At 41.7% G+C, this 20,996-nt stretch overlaps 2 protein-coding genes across 3 annotated transcripts; one reads left to right on the top strand and one right to left on the bottom strand.

Moving 5' to 3' along the window:
- Positions 1-11,489: 11,489 nt before the first annotated feature.
- LOC124137438 (low-density lipoprotein receptor-related protein 4-like) lies at positions 11,490-14,403 on the top strand. Its single transcript, XM_046503721.2, has 5 exons — positions 11,490-11,641; positions 11,733-11,781; positions 12,757-12,879; positions 13,436-13,567; positions 14,211-14,403. Exons 1-5 carry the CDS (start codon positions 11,618-11,620, stop codon positions 14,354-14,356), a joined length of 474 nt encoding a protein of 157 aa, XP_046359677.1. The 5' UTR covers positions 11,490-11,617; the 3' UTR covers positions 14,357-14,403.
- Positions 14,404-14,621: 218 nt separating this feature from the next.
- Positions 14,622-20,750, bottom strand: LOC124137350 (perlwapin-like). Of its 2 annotated transcripts, XM_046503615.2 has the most exons (4): positions 20,596-20,750; positions 18,161-18,220; positions 17,202-17,298; positions 14,622-16,529 (listed from the first exon to the last, which is right to left on the bottom strand). In XM_046503615.2, exons 1-4 carry the CDS (start codon positions 20,611-20,613, stop codon positions 16,237-16,239), a joined length of 468 nt encoding a protein of 155 aa, XP_046359571.1. In that variant the 5' UTR covers positions 20,614-20,750; the 3' UTR covers positions 14,622-16,236. The 2 variants fall into 2 exon arrangements, with proteins under 2 accessions (XP_046359571.1, XP_048258472.1); XM_048402515.1 differs by lacking the exon at positions 18,161-18,220 and having other exon boundaries at positions 20,596-20,709.
- Between the last annotated feature and the right edge of the window lie 246 nt (positions 20,751-20,996).

The raw sequence follows: 20,996 nt of genomic DNA, 5'->3' as shown, positions 1-20,996 counted from the left end.
TTGTGATAAAAATTGCGAAACAATTTAGCGAGAACATTAGCCAAGCAGGATTAGTTTCCATATCTGTTTCCATATGTGTATACCTCTGCGGGGGGGGGGGGGAATCTTTTTCACAAATATAAACAGTTGGATTTGGCCGAAATTTGTCAGAATTTTTACTTCGTTTCGTTTTGTCGCTGAGCGTACATCTGACTGCACTTTGTAACGTTATAACAGGACAGGCCGTCTGCCAACAACATCTGACTGTGGCCGTGACGTTTTCATACTCTGGGGTTAGTTTAGCTTTCCTTTGATAAAGGGCAGTTAAAAGGTAGACACAAAATTATGTAGGCATTTGTTTTGCATATATGCAGTTACGTCACCGTATCAGAAACAGGTTTCAGTTGGAACTATATTGGCTACTGTCACTGTCCGACTGACACATCACTTAACCTTCTGACGTAATATAAATTAATGCCAACATTCCAGGAAAACTTGCAATGCTTAGCTAATGTTTGTGAGAAATGGGAAGAGATTTACGAGCACAGAATTGAAGAATGACATTATGTGATAAAGAGGTTATCATGCTTGTGTGTTTGAGGATAGTACATATCCTATATGAGAAATTAACACTACGTATTTTATTTCTAATGCAGGAAATTTACCATCCCCAAACACACTCGCGTGATAACCTCTATTACCCACATTTTAACACAGTATGCTACAGTACACAACACTGACGTACTACTGGACTGGTTAGCGACTTGAGAGTGACTGGCGTTGTAGGTCCACCGCCACCGAGTTCACACTGTGAAACAATCATGTAACCAAGACAAGAGGTGGAGATGGGTCAGTGTTTGGGCTATACTTAGGTTAGTATCCATTCATTGATTGAGGAGGGGGCATGGGTGGCCCAGTCGTCCCAGGCGCTGCGATTCGCTGTGCAGAGTTGCGTCCCTTGGGCTCGCTAGGAACCTTTGATTGTGAGTTGGAATCCCGGTTGGCCCCGATTGTGTTTCAAGGTTTGTCAGCACCATACCCGTGCTCGTGGGTTTCACTGAAATGGAAAATGTCTGAGACCTGCATCCTTCAGGCTTTCCTCCCACATTAAGCTGACCCGCCGCGATATAACTGGAATACTGTTAAAATCGGCGTTAAACCCAAAACATTCACTCATTGATTGTGGTGCTTTGTCCTGTACAATAAGGTGGTTGCATTTAAAGGTGTGTGTGTGTGTGTGTGTGTGTGTGTGTGTGTGTGTGTGTGTGTGTGTGTGTGTGTGTGTGTGTGTGTGTGCGCGCGCACACAAAATACTGAACATTAAACATGACAAAGTTCTATTTCTTCTACAAAGCACAATAATAACTGAACATTTACATGCCTAAAATGTCCTTCACTGTTTTAACACTGACATATTTAGCCCTTGTGCTGGAAAAATCAATACAGTCAAGCAGAACATGCAATGTTCACAACGGCATCGTCGCATAATGACCCGTTCAAGCCTGGACTTACAGTAGGTGTTGGTTTATTTTCATGTAAGTTATTGATATCTACTTTGTGTCCCACTTCTTTTGCAACCCATCACATTTAATCATGGGTTTATAATCACTGTAAGGGAGTAGTTGTGGTGTCACAGATTTTTTGAGCCATTGTGTTACCAATGATTCCAGGTGTCATATTGGCCAGTAGCAAGATCATTAAATAATTCAACAATTTCAAGTAAAAGATGTTTTCATGACATATGTTTAAAAGCTTGAAGACACGAACGGGAAACTGAAAATATAAATTATGTATAAATTGGTTATTAATAGATTTTAGTGCTGTTAAAATGGCGCTTGCTTCTGCTGTGAATAATTTGGTAATCTTGAAGAGATTGTTCCGGATCCAATGACAGTGGCAGTACCAACTGCGCCGCCATCCTTGGATCCGTCTGTAATTACAGTGTTAATTAACTGATTGTATTCTTGTCATAAATTAGTGGGTTTGTGTCTGAGTTTAGTTTATGACAGGTCTACATGTGGCCTTACCATTTGCAAAGGAGGCGATCAAAGTGAGTGGGTGAGTATGGTTTTACGCCGCTTTTAGCAATATTCCAGCAATATCACGGCGGGGGACACCAGAAATGGGCTTCACACATTGTGACCCATGTCGGGAATCGAGCCCGGGTCTTCGGCGTGACGAGCGAACGCTTTAACCACTAGGCTACCCGACCGCCCCGGAGGCGATCAAAGAGGTTGAATGGGAGCTATATCTTGAAGGTTACTTTTAGTAGCAGAAATTGCAGATTTAATTTTTATTATTAATGGTGGAATGTGGTGGTTGAATAAGCGATGCATTCTTATTATAAATATTTTCATAAAATAGGTTATATACGCGATCAAAAGGTGGATTTGACTGATTGGAATATAATTTAGTGATATGTTGTGAGGATAATTGCAGGCGCCGTTACTTTAGGGATAGTTTTTCCGCTCCCACATACAGACTATAAATGGGAACAGTTCAAAAGGCTCCAAGGCCTTGATGTTGGATTGTATCTTACTTTATGTAAATTACTCCACCATACACGATGGGGGCGTAATCAAGTTTTGACGGAACAGTAATGATTTGTTCAACAGTGTTGATAGAGCATGGCATGACCAGCCGAGTGATAGGACCACACCATTCCTACCACTCGTCTAGGTATAGTAAGGGTCAAAGTGGTGTGTTGGACTAAAGAACACTATTGCCGGCCGCGGCGTCCTCAACCACCTGACTCCTTTCCTCTGTCGATTAAGTAAAGTGAACCCAGCAAACAGAATGCCTAATTCGGTCGCCTTTCCCTACTCCGACATAACACCTCTGTATCCCTACTCCGACATAACACCTCTGTATCCCTACTCAGACATAACACCTCTGTATCCCTACTCCGACATAACACCTCTGTATCCCTAGTCCGACATAACACCTCTGTATCCCTAGTCCGACATAACACCTCTGTATCCCTACTCCGACATAACACCTCTGTCTCCCTACTCAGACATAACACCTCTGTATTCCTATTCAGACATAACACCTCTGTATCCCTACTCAGACATAACACCTCTGTATCCCTACTCAAACATAACACCTCTGTATCCCTACTCAGACATAACACCTCTGTATCCCTACTCAGACATAACACCTCTGTATCCCTGCTCAGACATAACACCTCTATGCGCAAGATGGCCGATGAGTAAGACGTGCACTGAGAGCTCCGGAAAAAAAATCAAGTTTTGAACTATTTTCTTAAAGATGGCACACCGTCCTGAACAAGGTATCAGTATTCTAAGCGTCTTTACATGTTATTAACTCAAAATCGCAATATGAACTAACAGTTGGTATGTTTTCTTCAATACCCCAACACAACGAACAACACGGCGCCGGAGACCACTGATCGATCATCACAAGTCTGCCTACACGTGGACTAAAGAGAGTTTATCGCAATCCAGCTATAACGAATACAAGGTACCAACACTCCAAATATCGTCTTCAACATTAATTACCCAAAGTCACTTTAAGTCATTATAACGAGAAGCAACATGGCGGCGAACACCCCAATCACTCCGCCATTACCCTCGACTGGAGAAAAGCGTGGCAAAGACAGTCCAGCTGATGATCAACCTCCAGCACAACGACAAAGAAGACCTATTCTATCCAGTGGGGGTGAGTCTCTCACTGAGGACGAAGCATCACATGCTTTAACTCAGGCAGTTGCCCACAAACTTTTTATGGCAAAGTTGTTACCCGTCTTAGTGCCAAAATTGACGATGGAGTTAGGCAAACACCTGTAACAAGTCGTTGAGCAGGCGGTTAAATCAGCAACAAGTACCTTAGTAGAGTGTGTCGAAAATCAAAATTCAGTTATTAAAGCACAATCAGACCTAATACAGCAACTTCAAAACAAAGTTCACAGGGTTGAGGATAATCTGACTAAGGCTCAAGTTCACATAGAGGAACTCGAACAATACACACGACGAAATTCGTTACGTTTTATGAATGTGCCCATCGATGATGTCAACGCCCCAACTGATGATAAAGTCATTGATATCTGTCATACATACTCAGGTATAAAAATAAATATGAATGACTTAGATCGTTTGCATACTGTGGGTAGGGTCACCAACGGCAGAGCCCAAGTACTCGTCAAATTTGTATCCCACAACACGAACAATGATGTGTACTTGTCAAAACGCAAACTTAGGTCTAACCCTGACAAAATCTTCATCACTGAAGACCTGACCAAACATCGCCATTCACTAATTAAAAGGCTCCTAGAACTCAAGAAAGCCACCTCAATGTACTCAAATTGGACCTGATGGTAGGATATCTGCATGCAAACAAGGCGGAAAGCGATTTTGGATCAACTGTCTTGCAGACATTGATGATTTGAAAAACTCATAAATGTGTTGTGACCTCTTGACCTGTACCTGTTTAGGTATCATGCCAATGTCATCTATATTCTGAAATTGACCATCATATCATTTCAGAGCTACCTACTTCTTCCTACTATACACATTCAGATGTCTTGAATCAGATGGATCTTGGTCACAGCTAGTGCTGTACTTGCACAGTCCCACCCAAGCCAACAAAATCAATCTGTGGCAACACACCCTACTTGTCGTCATTATTATGTTTCACACTGTACGCTTTTGTATCATATTTCCTCTATTCATTTTGAACAAGACCCAGCCATTTCCTGGATCTTTCTATGTCACTTGTACATACTTCATGTGTTTGTCCTTTGTCCACAAATAGACTACAGTTCAACACTTTTGAACATTTTGTACTACACAATCAAGAAAAACTCATATTCACCAAACCAATTATCAAACACTTTGAGAACATGTTCATCGTCGCCCTCACCTGGTTCATTATTCTCCCCAAATTAGGCAATGATTGACATCATGACGTACAGGGCGACGATTGGAATATTTTATAATAAATGTATGCCAACTTACCTCAAACGTCACGCTTTTACCAATGAAGAATATATCCATTTCAAAATGCATTTCACGATGTACATACTGCACTTTTGTCTTGTCATGACGTATGGCCTGTGCGTAAACATGAAATTAATCTCTCTCCTTCTGTTGGTCATTGCTGGTTATATTCATCCAAATCCCGACCCAAAAGAATACAACACAACCAATGATATAAGCATACTCCACTTGAATATCAGAAGTACCCGCCATAACTTGACTCAATGACTGATGATATCTGCGGTTTCGATGTTATGCTTCACTGAATCTCACCTGGACACCAACATTCAGTCAGCCGACCTGCTCCTTGATCTCTTCCATGAACCTCACAGGAGGGACAGGGATTGTTTCGGAGGTGGTATAATTGTATATTTTTCTAAGTCACTAAGTGTCAACCATAGAACAGACTTGGAAGTAATCAATTCTGAATCAATGTTGTTTCAAGTTTATTCACCACAGCACAGTTTTCTGCTTTGTGTCACCTATCGCGCACCCAACACCCCTACCGCATATTGGACTGTTCCTGAGCACATGATAGAAACTGCACTTGATGTATCCCGTGACATCGTCCTTGTTGGTGACCTAAATGAAGATCTTTTCAATACGAATATCCACCACTTACGTGACATAATAACACGCAAGAACTTACGCAGTATCATAAATGAAGCAACACGAATTACAACACATTCGGCTAAACTTATTGACCCTATTTTAGTAAGTAGTGATTGTAATTGTTCCTTATCTGGTGTACTAGTTCTTAAAGTACTCATGGAAATGAAAAAAAACCCTGTTTTGCTGGATTTAATAATCGACACAAAGCATTACGTAGATGTAAATACGAAATAACAAAACAACTCGAAAAGTACTAGTCTGGATTTGCTAGTTTTATCTCAGTGCTCAAAATGTTCTTTACAGGAGATAATTTGTAGGCACTTTCAGCATTCAAAAATAAAACTAAGTCCAAATTGAAATGGCAGAAACAGGCTATAGGCATTATGCAAATTAGCCTGGAAAAAAAGTTATCAAAACAACAATAAAAATAACAGCTATGTTTATGTACATAATAATAATGACATGTAAGTTGTTGTTTGAGAAGGGAATATGTTACTTTTACGTTCTGATATTTTGACGATGATTCACTATCCCACAATGCCACTGACAAATCACATGCACGTGGGTTTCAAGCACCTGTTTTCACCTGTCGTCAAGGTGTCATAGGTCATGGACATTCACCTTGATCTACTAACACCTGGTTATGCTCAGTTTCACAATAGTCTGTTTTGTTCATATTTTTACACACTTTTACGTATAAAAAGACCTAAAAACCTTTGAAACGCTGTATTTGTGCCAAGGCCCAATTAGTACTAATTGAGTTGTTTGAATATTTATATATTTTGTATACTAACTGCATTTATTTAAAATCTGAGATCGAAAAAACTGTTTTCTTTCATTTCCGTGAGTACTTTAGTTCCGATGTATCGGACCACAGTGGAGTTTTCGTGTCTACTAAAAATGTATATCTTAATATAAAAAAGTAGTCATATAAAAGAAACGTATGGCTCTACAAACAAGCTAACTTTGTTAAAATGAATATACAATTTAAGAATAAAAATTGGAACGAGTTTTTTAAAGAATGTACGGACGTTAATGAAATGTGTGACAAATTCCACTCCCAACTGAAAAATTACATGCACGACTATATACCCTCAAAGTGTGTAACTATTGGCCCAAAGGACAAACCATGGTTCGATAATGACCTCTGAAAGGAGCGTCGCTCCAGAGACCGCTATCGAAAAAAGGCATTACGAACTGGAAAATTAAGCGATCTTGTCAATTACAAAAAGCAAAGAAACAAATTTAATAATATAAAAAACATAGCCAAAGAAAAATACTACAGCAACATTAACGGTTTGTTGGAAACACATCTGAACTCAAACAGTAACAAGTACTGGACATTATTGAGATTCATCATCAAAAATGCTAATTCACCAGCATCTATCCCCCCTCTGTGTTCCGACCTTAATAAACCCACAACATTTACCGATGTCGAAAAGGCTGATGTACTCAATAATTATTTTGTTTCTATTTGTGATGTTGATGACGGCAATCAGCCCCTTCCGGATTTCAGTCAACGTTGTGAAACCTCTCTCTCAGATGTCACAGTTACTGAATCAGAAATAAGCGATTTCATAAAGTCACTACCATGCAATAAGTCAAGCGGACCAGATAATATAAATCCTAGACTTTTAAAACCCTTGGCTGACAGAATTGCCATCCCATTATGTATAATTTTCAATCGATCTTTAAAAGAAGCAATCTTTCCAGAAAACTGGAAACTTGCTCACGTCATGCCATGATACAAGAAAAGTGACAAAGCATTACCCTCGAACTACAGACCAATTAGCTTGTTATCTATTCTTGGAAAACTACAGGAGAGATTAGTTTTTAAACGCTTATACAACTATTTCAATATGAATAGTCTCCTGTACAAATATCAATCCGGCTTTTGTACCAGGACATTCTACTACCTCACAATTAATAGAAATTTATAATGATATTGTCTTATCTGTTGACAAGCACGAATACTATTGTATTGTATTCTGTGATATATCGAAAGCATTTGACGGAGTTTGGCATAAAGGATTACTTCATAAATTACAAAAATACGGTGTAACGGGCAAGCTATTACTATGGTTAGAAGACTATATTAGTCAGAGGAGACAAAAGGTTTTTGTAAATGGCAGCTTTTCATCTTTGAAATTCACCAGAACCGGTGTCCCCCAGGGCTCGATATTAGGTCCCTTCTTGCTTTTAGTCTACACCAACGATCTCGCTGATAATCAAGTGAATTCTACTCGCCTTTTTGCAGACGATACTTCCATTGGTACATCATCTCTTCACTTACAAATGATAGAACGCAGATTAAACAGTGATCTAGAGCTTCTCAATACATGAGCCAATAGATGGCTAGTTAAGTTTAACCCGGACATAACAACATTTTTTCTGTTCACTCATTGTAAAAACCGCACTACAGATATTATTTATAACGATACCGCACTTAGCGCATCTATCTCGCACAAACATTTGGGCGTTACTCTCTCTCATGATATGAGGTGAAATGGGGTTTTACGTCGCGTCCAAGATTATTGCACTTATATAGCGACGTGCATGCATGTGTGTGTGGCTGCTTGTACTAGACCGGACTGATGCCGATTTATAGTGCTAGCTCACTGAGATACTATGCCGCAGTTTAACATCAATATCCCACTCAGACACAGTATACTGACTCCGAGCCGACCAGTCCTTGTTTTAGCCCCTTAATGCCGAGCGCCAGACATGGTAACAACAAGTACCATCTTTTAACGTCTTTTGGTATTACGCGGCCAGGGATCGAACTCCGGGCTTTCCGGGCGGACGCTCTACCACTAGACAACGGAGGCGCTCTCTCATGATATAGAGTGGACAACTCACGTTGATAACATTTGCCGCTCAGCTTCCAAAATGATTTGTTCGTTAAGAACCGTTCAATATTTACTTGACAGACCAACCCTGTCCTAAGTCTATCTTGTTTTCATAAGGCCTATATTAGAATATGCTTCAGAGGTATGGGATAACTGCAGTCAAGAAAATTCCGAAAAACCTGAAATGATTCAACTCGAAGCCGCTCGCATAGTGACAGGTCTCCCTAAATTCTCCTCAAGATTGAGTTTATATTTTGAGACAGGATGGGAATCATTATCTTATAGAAGGAAAAATAAAAAACTTTGTACAATCTACAGTATTGTTAATAACCTATGTCCATCGTATTTACATGACACGTTACCACCCAAAGTATCAACTATTAGTAGTGAGTGAGAGTTGGGTTTAACGCCGCTTTTAACATTATTCCAGTTATATCACGGCGTGTCAGCTTAATGTGGGAGGAAAGCCCGAAGTGATGCAGGTCTCAGACGTTTACCACTTCGGTGAAACCCACGAGCACGGGTATGGTGCTGACAAACCTAGAAACATAATCGGGGCGAACCGGGATTCGAACCCACAATCATAGGTTTCTGGCGTGCCCAAGGGACGCAACTCTGCACAGCGAATCGCGGCGCCTTAGACGACTGGGCCACCCGTGCCCCCAACTATTAGTAGATATGAGTTACGAAATCAGAACAATATGAATCTGCCGCATGCACGAACAGTTTACATACCAACAATCATTTATACCTTCTTCAATCAAATTATGGAATGAGTTACCCCCTGAATACAGAAGTGCAGCATCATTATCAAATTTTAAACATGATTAAAACAACCATTGCAGCTCCACCTCCATACTTCTCAATCGGCACCCGAAGAGCCAACATTTTACATACACGCCTAAGGCATTCTTGCAGTTCCCTAAATGCAGACCTCTTTAAAGTAAATTTATTTGATACTTTGTCCTGCTCTTGTGGAAACCCATGTGAAAACAACATACACTTTTTTCTTGAATGTCCCAATAAAACTATTCCCAGAAATATCATGTTCGCTAACATTATAAAAGCTGGAACTACATGTACAATACAAAATATTCTCTACGGTGATGTATCCCTAGCTGAAAGCCACAATAACCTCATCTTCAACAGCGTTCAAAAATATATACTGTCGACTAATAGATTCGAGTAACCCTTTATCATAAATATAGAATATCGCTCTGCGACCACTTATTATTAATTATGCCATTAGTTTATAAACTGCATGTATATATATGAATACATGGGTATCTCTGCCTCCTTCTGTAAGTATAATGTTTACGGGTATGTATATTCTGGTGTATGTGTGTATATATGTGTATGTGTATGTATATATATGTATGCATGCGTATACAAGGGTATATGTGTATGTATGTGTGCATATATGTACATGTATATAAGTGTATGTATGATTGTGTAATTATATTTGTAGTCATGCATGTATTTTGGACTAATGTGTATATACAAGTAAATTGTGTTTATAAAGGCAATTCTTATGTTTGTCTATGTTATTCTTGCAAACATTATGTTTATGTTCTTGTGTAAATATATTTCTCTTTGTTACTATAAATGTAATATGTAAATGAGTATGTGTATGCATGTATGAGTATGTATGATTATGAGTATATATGATTATGTGTATATGTGTGTATTTCTGTATACGTATGTATATGTATGTGTGTATGTATATGTGTATATATATATATATGTATAATCAATGTTTGTACATATAGAGTAGGGAAAGGGTCACCTAAGTTGGATAACTTTTGCCCAATCCCGTTGACCATATATGTCAATAAAATATGTTTAAAACAAACAAACAACACCTCTATATTCCTACTCCGACATAACACCTCTATATTCCTACTCCGACAAAACACCTCTAATCTTCTACTCCAACATAACACCTCTAATCTTCTACTCCAACATAACACCTCTGTATTCTCACTCCGACATATCACCTCTATATTCCTACTCTGATATAACATCTCTCTACTCAAACATAACACCTCTATTCCTACTCCGACATAACACCTCTGTATTCCTACTCTGACATAACACCTCTGTATTCCTACTCTGATATAGCACCTCTGTATTCCTACTCTGACATAACACCTCTGTATTCCTACTCTGACATAGCACCTCTGTATTCCTACTCTGACATAACACCTCTGTATTCCTACTCCGACATAACACCTCTGTCTCCCTACTCTGACATAACACCTCTGTATTCCTACTCCGACTAAACACCTCTATATTCCTACTCCGACATAACACCTCTGTATCCCTACTCAAACATAACACCTCTAAATATTAGTCTGACAAAACACCTCTTTGTTCCTACTCCGACAAAAAACCTCTTTGTTCCTACTCCGACATAACACCTCTGTATTTCTAGTCCGACATAACACCTCTGTATCCCTACTCCGACAAAGCACCTCTATATTCCTACTCCGACAAAACACCTCTAATCTTCTACTCAAACATAACACCTCTGTATTCTCACTCCGACATATCACCTCTATATTTCTACTCTGATATAACACCTCTCTACTCAAACGTAACACCTCTATTCATACTCAGATATTAACACCTCTGTATTCCTACTCCGACATAAAACTCCTCCATATCACAACTCTCTCCCCCCCCCACACACACATATCCACCCACCCTCACTCTCCCGCACACATTCACCCGCTCTCTCTCTCTCTCTCTCTCTCTCTCTCTCTCTCTCTCTCTCTCTCTCTCACACACACACACACACACACACACACACACACACACACACACACACACACACACACACATATCCTCGTGGGATCAGCGTTCATGCAGGTTAGACAAAGACAAAGCTATTTCCCTAAACCTGTGAGGCACATAGCTGGGTTTTAAGAGATACCTCTTACTCTGCCTGACATTAAGGGTAAGCCGTCCCCACGATACCTGCAGCGCCGTCAAAAAACGTGTCTTTATCTTTTCAAAAATACGTCTTTTGAAATAACTGTGCTCATTCTCTTACGGTTTATCATTCTTTGAGACACCTGCAATGTCACCTTTCTTGTCGGACAGGACATCACCTGTGCATGCCGCTACCTGATCTCACGGAGATTACATTTGCCTGAGAGCTCGACACAGAATCACAAGATGTCGGCTCGTGTGGTTCTCGTGGTGAGTATGGCACCGGGACCTCGGCTCTACCTTCACAAGCTCACTTGTGTGACAGTGATCTACATTTGATTCACATTCCTGTCTATTTCAGGTCTATGCCCTTGTGATTCTCGTGACGTGTGTAATAACGTATGTCAAAGGTGAGTTGTGGACTCTCAGAAACAGGTGTGTCAGTGTGGTTGCTCAATATCCGGCATTCCATGCCCGGGAATGATACTGAAGTTCAAGGTCATCATGACCCTTACCTCTGTAGTAGCTGCACTTTGTTGCACATTACAATTAATGTAACATAGTGATGCTGTGTGACAGGGATACAACATTAGTGTAACATAGTGATGCTGTGTGACAGTGATACGACATTATTGTAACATAGTGATGCTGTGTGACAGGGATACAACATTATTTTCACAAAGTGATGATGTGTGACAGTGATACGACATTAATGTAACATAGAGATGCTGTGTGACAGGGATACAACATTATTGTAACATAGTGATGCTGTGTGACAGTGATACAACATTAATGTAACATAGTGATGCTGTGTGACAGTGTTACGACATTAATGTCAGGAAATATTCATGGAATGCGGAGTATATGTGTGAGTTGTATTTTGCCACGCTATTGACAATATTGAGCTGATGTGTATCATGGCGGATACTCTACAGATTTGGTAAACTAGACGTTTGTCTTCCAGCAAATTAAGACGCGTCTTTTGGAACCCAATTCTTCACAACTTGCACCATATTTCCTCACTTAGCTGTATGCAATTGTCCACTATGGAACGTCGAGGTAAACGTGCCACATCAACGTGTTGCATCAACACAGTGACAGGTTTACTGAACACTCGTGTATTCATGCAGCAACCCTATACAAGTGCTTGGAGGGGGGAACTTTTGGGGGTGGGGTGGGGATGACAGTCATGGCCATCAAGTTTTTACACTTTTTATCTAATTCCGCCCTGAAACATATTATGTTTCTTCATATAATTCAGTCTAATCATGTTGGCTAAATATACTACGATAGATTTGCCATTCACTGTCATTAAAATATATTTATGCGCACATACAGTCAGGTGGGCACCAGTGGGTGTTTAATGGCGATCTCGGTGTTCACAGGTGCCTGTTCCTCCTCGCAGTGGTCCTGCAACAACAACAGATGCATCGCCACGTCGTTGAAATGTGATGGCAACGACGACTGTGGTGACAATTCGGATGAACATGAAGGCTGTGTTGATCTTGGTCAGTTCCACCTGCCTTTCCCACATCATTTGCGTGCGTGCGTGCGTGCGTGCGTGCGTGCGTGCGTGCGTGCGTGCGTGCGTGCGTATGGTATTTCGCCGTTATTAGCATTCTTCCGGCAATATCACGGCTGGGCACACCAGGAATAGAACCCGGGTGTCCGGTGTGACGAGGCAATGCTTTTACCACTAGGCGACTCAACGCCCCCATATCATTAGAGGGATGTCTTATTGCAAAATGTACTGAGAGAGTTGGGTTTTTTACGTGCGCTTTCCGGCACACGGGCCCGCCAGGCCGCTAAGCGGTTTTGCCGAGGAGGGTGTGTCCGAAAAGCAAGGGCAATCTGGGTGGCTTTAAGGCTGCTGATGTAATTTGGGGGAAATTTGGAATTTTGAAGAATGCCGTGCAAAAGGTGGTTGTGTAGTCGTGCGTTATTTTTTATATATTTCTTTTTAGGGTTTGTATTTTTAGGGTTATAGGGTTTAGGTGTTGGTGATAGCAAGTCTTTGTAGTTTATTTATTGTTGTTTTTAATTGCGCCATGTATGTGACTGTAGGTAACCCCTGTGGCAGTGGGAAGATATGTAGAAGCATCCTTAAATGTGTGGGGCAGCATCAGCTGTGTAACGGTAAAGACGACTGCGGAGACAACTCGGATGAAGAGAACTGCCCTCACAATCTTCAGGGCTGTAAGTATGTCTGTCAGGTAGAGACCTACAGCATAGGCAGACGTCGATTTATACACTTGAAGAAGTGTCGCGTTATCACTTCATTACACATTAGTTTTGTGTGAAATGTGTCTGTCGCCATATTTGTGCTACTTTCAAGTTATGAACACACACAGCCATTAAGAAAGTGGTCAAATGTAACAAATGTTATATCTGGGATAACATTTTCTTTTTAAAGTACAGATTCTCATTTGTTACGTTTGACCACTTTCTAAATGGCATTGTGTCTTCGTAACTTTCGGCCATGGGAGCCGTGCCAATTTACACTTGTCAGAGGGGTACATAAAGTACGTGATCTAGACTTTCCTTTTTGTGGAAGCCTCGGTAGCTGAGTGGGTTAGATCGCTGACTTTGTGTGCTGGCGATTAGGTACCTCACTCTGGCAGTGTGGGTTCGAATCCCGGTCGGGACTCAACCCAAAAAAGTACGAGAATCTGTACTTTACAAAGAAAGTGTTATCCCAAATATAACATTTGTTACGCTATACTTTCTAGTTAGATATAGAAGCAGCGACTGTCCTTATTCGTATATACATATGATAATATAAATGTACAAGGTTTAATGACAAATGTTGAAATGAAACTGAGTTTGAATCCATCTTCAGCCCAGTGCCCAACAGGAACACCGTTGGTAGACGACAAGGGGTTGGCATATTTCTGTGGTCGGGGTCCATCTGCCCAGGCATGCCCACCGAACAGCGCCTGCCATACCGACCCTCTTGACCGCTTCGCTGTGTGCTGTCCAGTATGAAACCATTGTTACCAAACAAACAAATAAATGTTGTCATGTGTCAGAAAGAAGTGTTGTGTGTGTTTGTTAACTACCGGAATGGTGATGGTGTATTTCAGGTGTATAGGGGCAGAATAAGTCGAGACAGTGTCCCTCAACCGCCACCGCCGCATCACATGAGACCAACCAGGAGATGAGGGACTTTATGGGTGAAAAATCATATTTGACTTTTCATTATATTTTAAAACTACAGCATCTTTGGAACTCAGAAATAAACTCTACAAGCTTCAATTCATGTTTATTACAGAGATACATGACACCACACATGGCGACCTTCACTGAAGTAAGTTGACGTCAAACGTCTGTATGACGTCATAGCACAATGGTATCCCAGCACCCATAAGCTCCCTTTTCTCTTCTTATAAAGAGAAGTATATGTCATGTTCATTTGTGAGCTATGAGGTGCTTGGATATCTAAAGGCTATCGTGTAATGTACAACTACTTTTGAGCCCTCGGAAATGTGTTTGACACACCGATATCTCCCGTCAGAAGTCCAGGTTATCCTCAAGCTCATCTTCAAGGTGACATTTGTGTACCACCTCACTCGAGAAGGATTATCTGTAGATAACGGAACTCGGTACGTCATGCTGAGGGCGGAGCCGAGGTCGGAAACGTCAGTGTCCAACGTATTGGGTTGTCCCTGAAGTATGTTTGGTATTTACACTAAGGTGCCCTTTGCTGCTTTCTCGTAAAGTCCCATGATACTCGTATGTACTTATTATGTGATGTCAGTGAGTAAATATTGGCTTACGCCGCTTTTAGCAATATTCCAGCAATATCACGGCGGGGGACACCAGAAATGGGCTTCACACATTGTACTCATGTCGGGAATCGAACACGGATCTTCGGCGTGACGAGCGAACACTTTAACCACTAGGCTACCCCACCGCCCTATTTAATGACAAACTAATGGTATTAACTTTTTACTTATATGCAGCAGAATATCTGCACTTTTACGCAGTAAACGTACTTTAAAATTAACAAATTTAGTTTGCGCAATCAGTATATGCGCTATCTCTGACTGGATCTTCTGGTCCATCACTTGATTGTCTGGTTTGTTTGCAGGCCGTCGTAGCATGGCAGGAGGACTGCTGTGCGGCGTCAGGTTAGGAACGAACACTTACATTTGTAGGCAGACTGTGCGAGTGGCAGGTGCTACCGGGAGGGCAGTACATGCATGCTTCCCCTTACGACCTGGAGTCATCGCTGAGTGTCAGTGATTCATTTGTATCTTGTAAGAGCCCCCCAAACATGATACAGAGCTTTATATATATAAATGTATATTTTGTTTCTGAGGGTGCATCTGAGGATGCAATTCCGAAAATAGTTCCTTTCGAACTTACTGTTACAAGTGCAATATCACAATAGCAATGTCATTGTACATGAGTGTTAGTAGCATACAGAAGTAAGATAAGGAAAGGTTTTTTTTAACTCCTTACACATATTTTGTCAACTACTTCGTGTACCCTAGAATCCATACACTCACTCGCCTGACGGTGAAGAGATGATAACGGTCACCAAACACCACTTTGTCAAATGCATGTGATAAAATAAAACAAAATAAAACAAAACAAAAATACATTTACAAATAGTGGACCTAACTCGTAGTGTTTAGTGTTTCCCGAAAGGAAGACGAGCAACTGCAACTGCAGCTGGCTGCGGGATCGGGATACGTTCGTCGGAAGTCGGTCTGTATCTCGTCATCAGCTTCGTGCAAGTGTGAGAAGAGTCTCTGAAGGCACTTGAACAGCACCTCACCAGCCTTAATAGGTTGCCAGTAACATAATGTGTCCAGGTATTGAAGTACTAAAGTGCAGCGAGTCGACCTGTGCATCCCCAGTCAGTAGCTCACAGGGTCGATACACATCCTGGGACAAGCACCACAGCACTTCAGGGCGGCAGGGCAGTCTCGGTCGGTGCCGCAGTGAGGCTTCAGGGGACAAGACGGCAAGGAGTCTGGACACTGGGAGATTTTAGGACACGCCCCATTCTTTACAGTGGATACGGGTACTTTACAAACTCTGGGACAGTTCCCACAACACTTCCTGTCCCCGGGGCAATCAGCGTCGTTGTCACATCTGGCTACACACAGTCCTGCAATCGGGGACTCGGCGGGACAGCCGCCAGACTTCACTGAAACAGAAGCAACGATTAGAGAGATACATTAACCTTTGAGTGAGTGAGTTAAAATTTAAAGTCACATCGGCAATATTTCAGCCATATCGTGACTAACAGTAACCTTTGACCTAACCTTTGACCTAACCTTTGACATTTGGGCACAAGTAGATGAGATCTTATGAAACTGGTGTCAGCTTGAAGTACACTTTCTTGATATGTTCACATGGTACTGCTGATGCGAATATATGTACCAATCTGTTCATCAGGCCACGCCCACTGATCAGAACTCGGCCCGTGTCAGACGTATTTTTATTATTATTATAATTTTACTTTGACAGGAATCACAACATTACTAGGAAGATCCGTGGTAGAATATGTCTTCAGCAACCCATGTGCGCCGTAAAAGGCGACTATGGTTGTCGTAAGAGGCGACTAACGTGATCGGGTGGTCAGGCTCGCTGACGTGGTTTATTTATAGGACGCCGTCATATAGCTGGAATATTGCTGAGTGCGGCGTTAAACAACAAACAAACTAAACAACATTACTAGTTTGATTTTACAATGATTCAAAATGACAAATATGAACTGAACTGAACTAATAATCAGGAACGGTATTGCGTACGTAGAATCTTATTAATAACGCGTATTACATGTAACGATGTTAACATTTCCTTGGTACGTGCTCACCTCTGGGGACACATTCAGGACGCGGGGAGGGACACGGCCCGAGAAGGCAGCGCGAGAACCGAACCCTGCACGCCATGTTGGGGGGACACCACTTCATCTGCAATACGAGGCCACGGCGGATTGTGTGGGATGCTCTTCACTCTATCATTCTCAAACGCCATAACTTGCCCCGTTTAATTTACTCACCGACAGAAGAAACGCGAATACCAATACATGTTGCTTAATATATGAAGAATTACTCATATTCAAGAGATATAGGATTGGTTCGATGCACAAACGAATATACAGGTATGTTGTGTGAATCGACGCTCATGAACTCATCACATGTGACGGCATAGCTCCCTGACTCGAGATGCTCCATTTGTCTCGTGCAGGATTAGCGTGTAAAGTGTGGAAATCACATGCAGCATATCGTGACAAGAATAAAGACACTGTGGTGATATTTGTTAGTTTTGTCATGAAGTGGTACATATTAGAACCAAATCTCTTAACGTACATACTTCTCTATGTGTTTCTACGATTCGCGTTTCTTTTGGCGGTGAGTATACTTTATCATAGGACAATGAACAAAAACAGTTATTCGTCTGTCAGCTGTTTGCTATTTTAAGACCACAACGTGCTCATTGTGAACACACGCATCAGTCGACTGTGTCAAGAAGTGGTAGCTTCAAAAATACACGATGCTAGTTTCTGACACGGATACTTCACTACAGTTATCCCCAAAAGAAGATCGTACCTTATTTATTAAAACGAAACAGGATTATTGTTTTCAACAGACGGTTGCATTAGCCTGACGCCACAAACATGTCTCTGGTAAAATTCATTACAGATCATAGCAGAAAATACGAAATTGTCTACAAGGAGTTATGCATGTGCACTTAGCGCATACTTTGCACAATCCTGTATGGACAAATATAAGTAGTATCGTACAGTAGTAGATTGTGAAGCAGTATACGTACTGCGCATGGGTCGGGTCTCTGGTCATAGGCAAAGCTGCTGGCCACACAACAGATGATCACCTAGAAATGTATTGAAGACATCTGTGTATTCGAAACTTGTAAACGATGCTTGGCAGGGGAATGAGAGTACTTTACATCCCAGGATGATCTTCAAGAAGACGTATATGTGTGTGGCAGGTGTGCGATATGTTAGTGATAGGTGTACGATATGTGTGTGCTGCTGTACGATGTGTGTGTGGTAGGTGTATGATGTGTGTGGTAGGTGTACGATATGTGTGTGTTAGGTGTATGATGTGTGTGCTAGGTGTACGATATGTGTGTGATAGGTGTATGATGTGTGTGGTAGGTGTGCGATATGTGTGTGTTAGGTGTATGATGTGTGTGGTAGGTGTACGATGTGTGTGTGGTAGGTGTATGATGTGTGTGGTAGGTGTACGATATGTGTGTGATAGGTGTATGATGTGTGTGGTGTACGATATGTGTGTGGTAGGTGTACGATATGTGTGTGGTAGATGTACAACATGAGTGTGGTAGGTGTACGATATGTGTGTGGTAGGTGTACAATATGTGTGTGGTACGTGTACGATATGTGTGTGGTACGTGTACGATATGTGTGTGGTAGGTGTACGATATGTGCGTGGTAGGTGTACGATATGTGTGTGGCAGGTGTACGATATGTCCGTGGTAGGTGTACAATATGTGTGTGGTACGTGTACGATATGTGTGTGATAGGTGCACGAAATGTCCGTGGTAGGTGTACGATATGTGTGTGATAGGTGTACGATATGTCCGTGGTAGGTGTACGATATGTGTGTGGTAGGTGTACGATATGTCCGTGGTAGGTGTACGATATGTGTGTGATAGGTAAACGATATGTCGGTGGTAGGTGTACGATGTGTATGTGGTAGGTGTACGATATATGTTAGGTAGGTGTACGATATGTACGTGGTAGGTATGCGATATATGTGTGGTAGGTGTATGATATGTATGGTAGGTGTACGATATGTGTGTGGTAGGTGTATGATGTGTGTGCTAGGTGTACGATATGTGTGTGGTAAGTGTATGATGTGTGTGGTAGGTGTACGATATGTGTGTGGTAGGTGTACGATATGTGTGTGGTAGGTGTACGATATGTGTGTGATCGGTGTATGATATGAGTGTGAAAGGTGTACGATATGTGTTTGGTAGGTGTGCGATATGTGTTTGGTAGGTGTGCGATATGTGTGTGGTAGGTGTGTGATGTGTGTGGTAGGTGTACGATATGTGTGTGGCAGGTGTACGATATGTGTGTGGTAGGTGTACGATATGTGTGTGGTAGGTGTACGATATATCCGTGGTAGGTGTACGATATGTCCGTGATAGGTGTACGATATGTCCGTGGTAGATGTACGATATGTCCGTGGTAGGTGTACGATATGTCGGTGGTAGGCGTACGATATGTCCGTGGTAGGTGTACGATATGTGTGTGGTAGGTGTACGATATGTGTGTGATAGGTGTACGATATGTGTGTGGTAGGTGTACGATATGTGTGTGATAGGTGTACGATATGTGTGTGGTAGGTGTACGATATGTGTGTGATAGGTGTACCATATGTGTGTGGTAGGTGTACCATATGTGTGTTCTAGGTGTACGATATGTGTGTGGTAGGTGTACGATATGTGTGTTCTAGGTGTACTATATATGTGTGGTAGGAGTACGATATGTGTGCGGTAGGTGTGCGATATATGCTGAAATATATGACTCCAGAAAACATCCCGGTGAGAGTTGGTCCTCAGCCACCCATGCTTGTCGTAAAGGGCGACTATGCTTGTCGTAAAGGGCGACTATGCTTGTCGTAAAGGGCGACTATGCTTGTCGTAAAGGGCGACCATGCTTGTCGTAAAGGGCGACTATGCTTGTCGTAAAGGGCGACTATGCTTGTCGTAAAGGGCGACTATGCTTGTCGTAAAGGGCGACCATGCTTGTCGTAAAGGGCGACTATGCTTGTCGTAAAGGGCGACTATGCTTGTCGTAAAGGGCGACTATGCTTGTCGTGAAGGGCGACTATGCTTGTCGTAAAGGGCGACTATGCTTGTCGTGAAGGGCGACTATGCTTGTCGTGAAGGGCGACTATGCTTGTCGTAAAGGGCGACTATGCTTGTCGTAAGAGATGACTGACAGGATTGGGTGGTCAGACTCGCTGACTGACATCGTATCCCAATTGCGTAGATCGACGCTCATAATGTCAATCACTTGATTGTCTGGTCGAGACTCGATTATTTACACACCGCCGCCATATCGCTGGAGTATTGCTAAGTGCAACAACAAACACAAATCAAATATCTTAAATACAAACATTTCTATTTCTGCACTAGTGAGATTTACAAGGAAAACGATACAGGCATATTGATGAAATAGCGACTACTGAATGTAATGAGCATAGTGTAACACTTACCAGTGTGACAGGCAACATGACTGTTGTGCAGTTTCTGTATGGAAGTAGTGTCAGACGCGAGCAGAGAGTTAGTGTAAGACGCGAGTTTGGTGATTGGTGTTGGACGTGAGCGTGTAAATGCGAGGGACATGGTCTCGTTAATCATGCTGACACGTGACAAGGGGAGATCAGCGACAAGGGACACACAATGGTAAAACGTGATCACGTTTTTAGTTTAATTGCGTCACGAACAGAATAACTGGAAACAACACCACGTGCCCAGTTCATGACCGATCTGATATTTTTAAACATTTCAACAAACATACACTCTTAAAAAAAAGTAACGCATATGTGTTTTGAGAACTCCAATTCGATCTTTTTTCCCAGCAATCGTCATAAAGACAATTCTTATGTCTGAATCC

Source organism: Haliotis rufescens, unplaced genomic scaffold, assembly GCF_023055435.1.
Source record: "Haliotis rufescens isolate VD_foot unplaced genomic scaffold, xgHalRufe1.0.p SCAF_26, whole genome shotgun sequence".
NCBI classification, from domain to species: Eukaryota; Metazoa; Mollusca; class Gastropoda; order Lepetellida; family Haliotidae; genus Haliotis; species Haliotis rufescens.
This window is presented reverse-complemented; position numbering and strand designations above follow the sequence as displayed.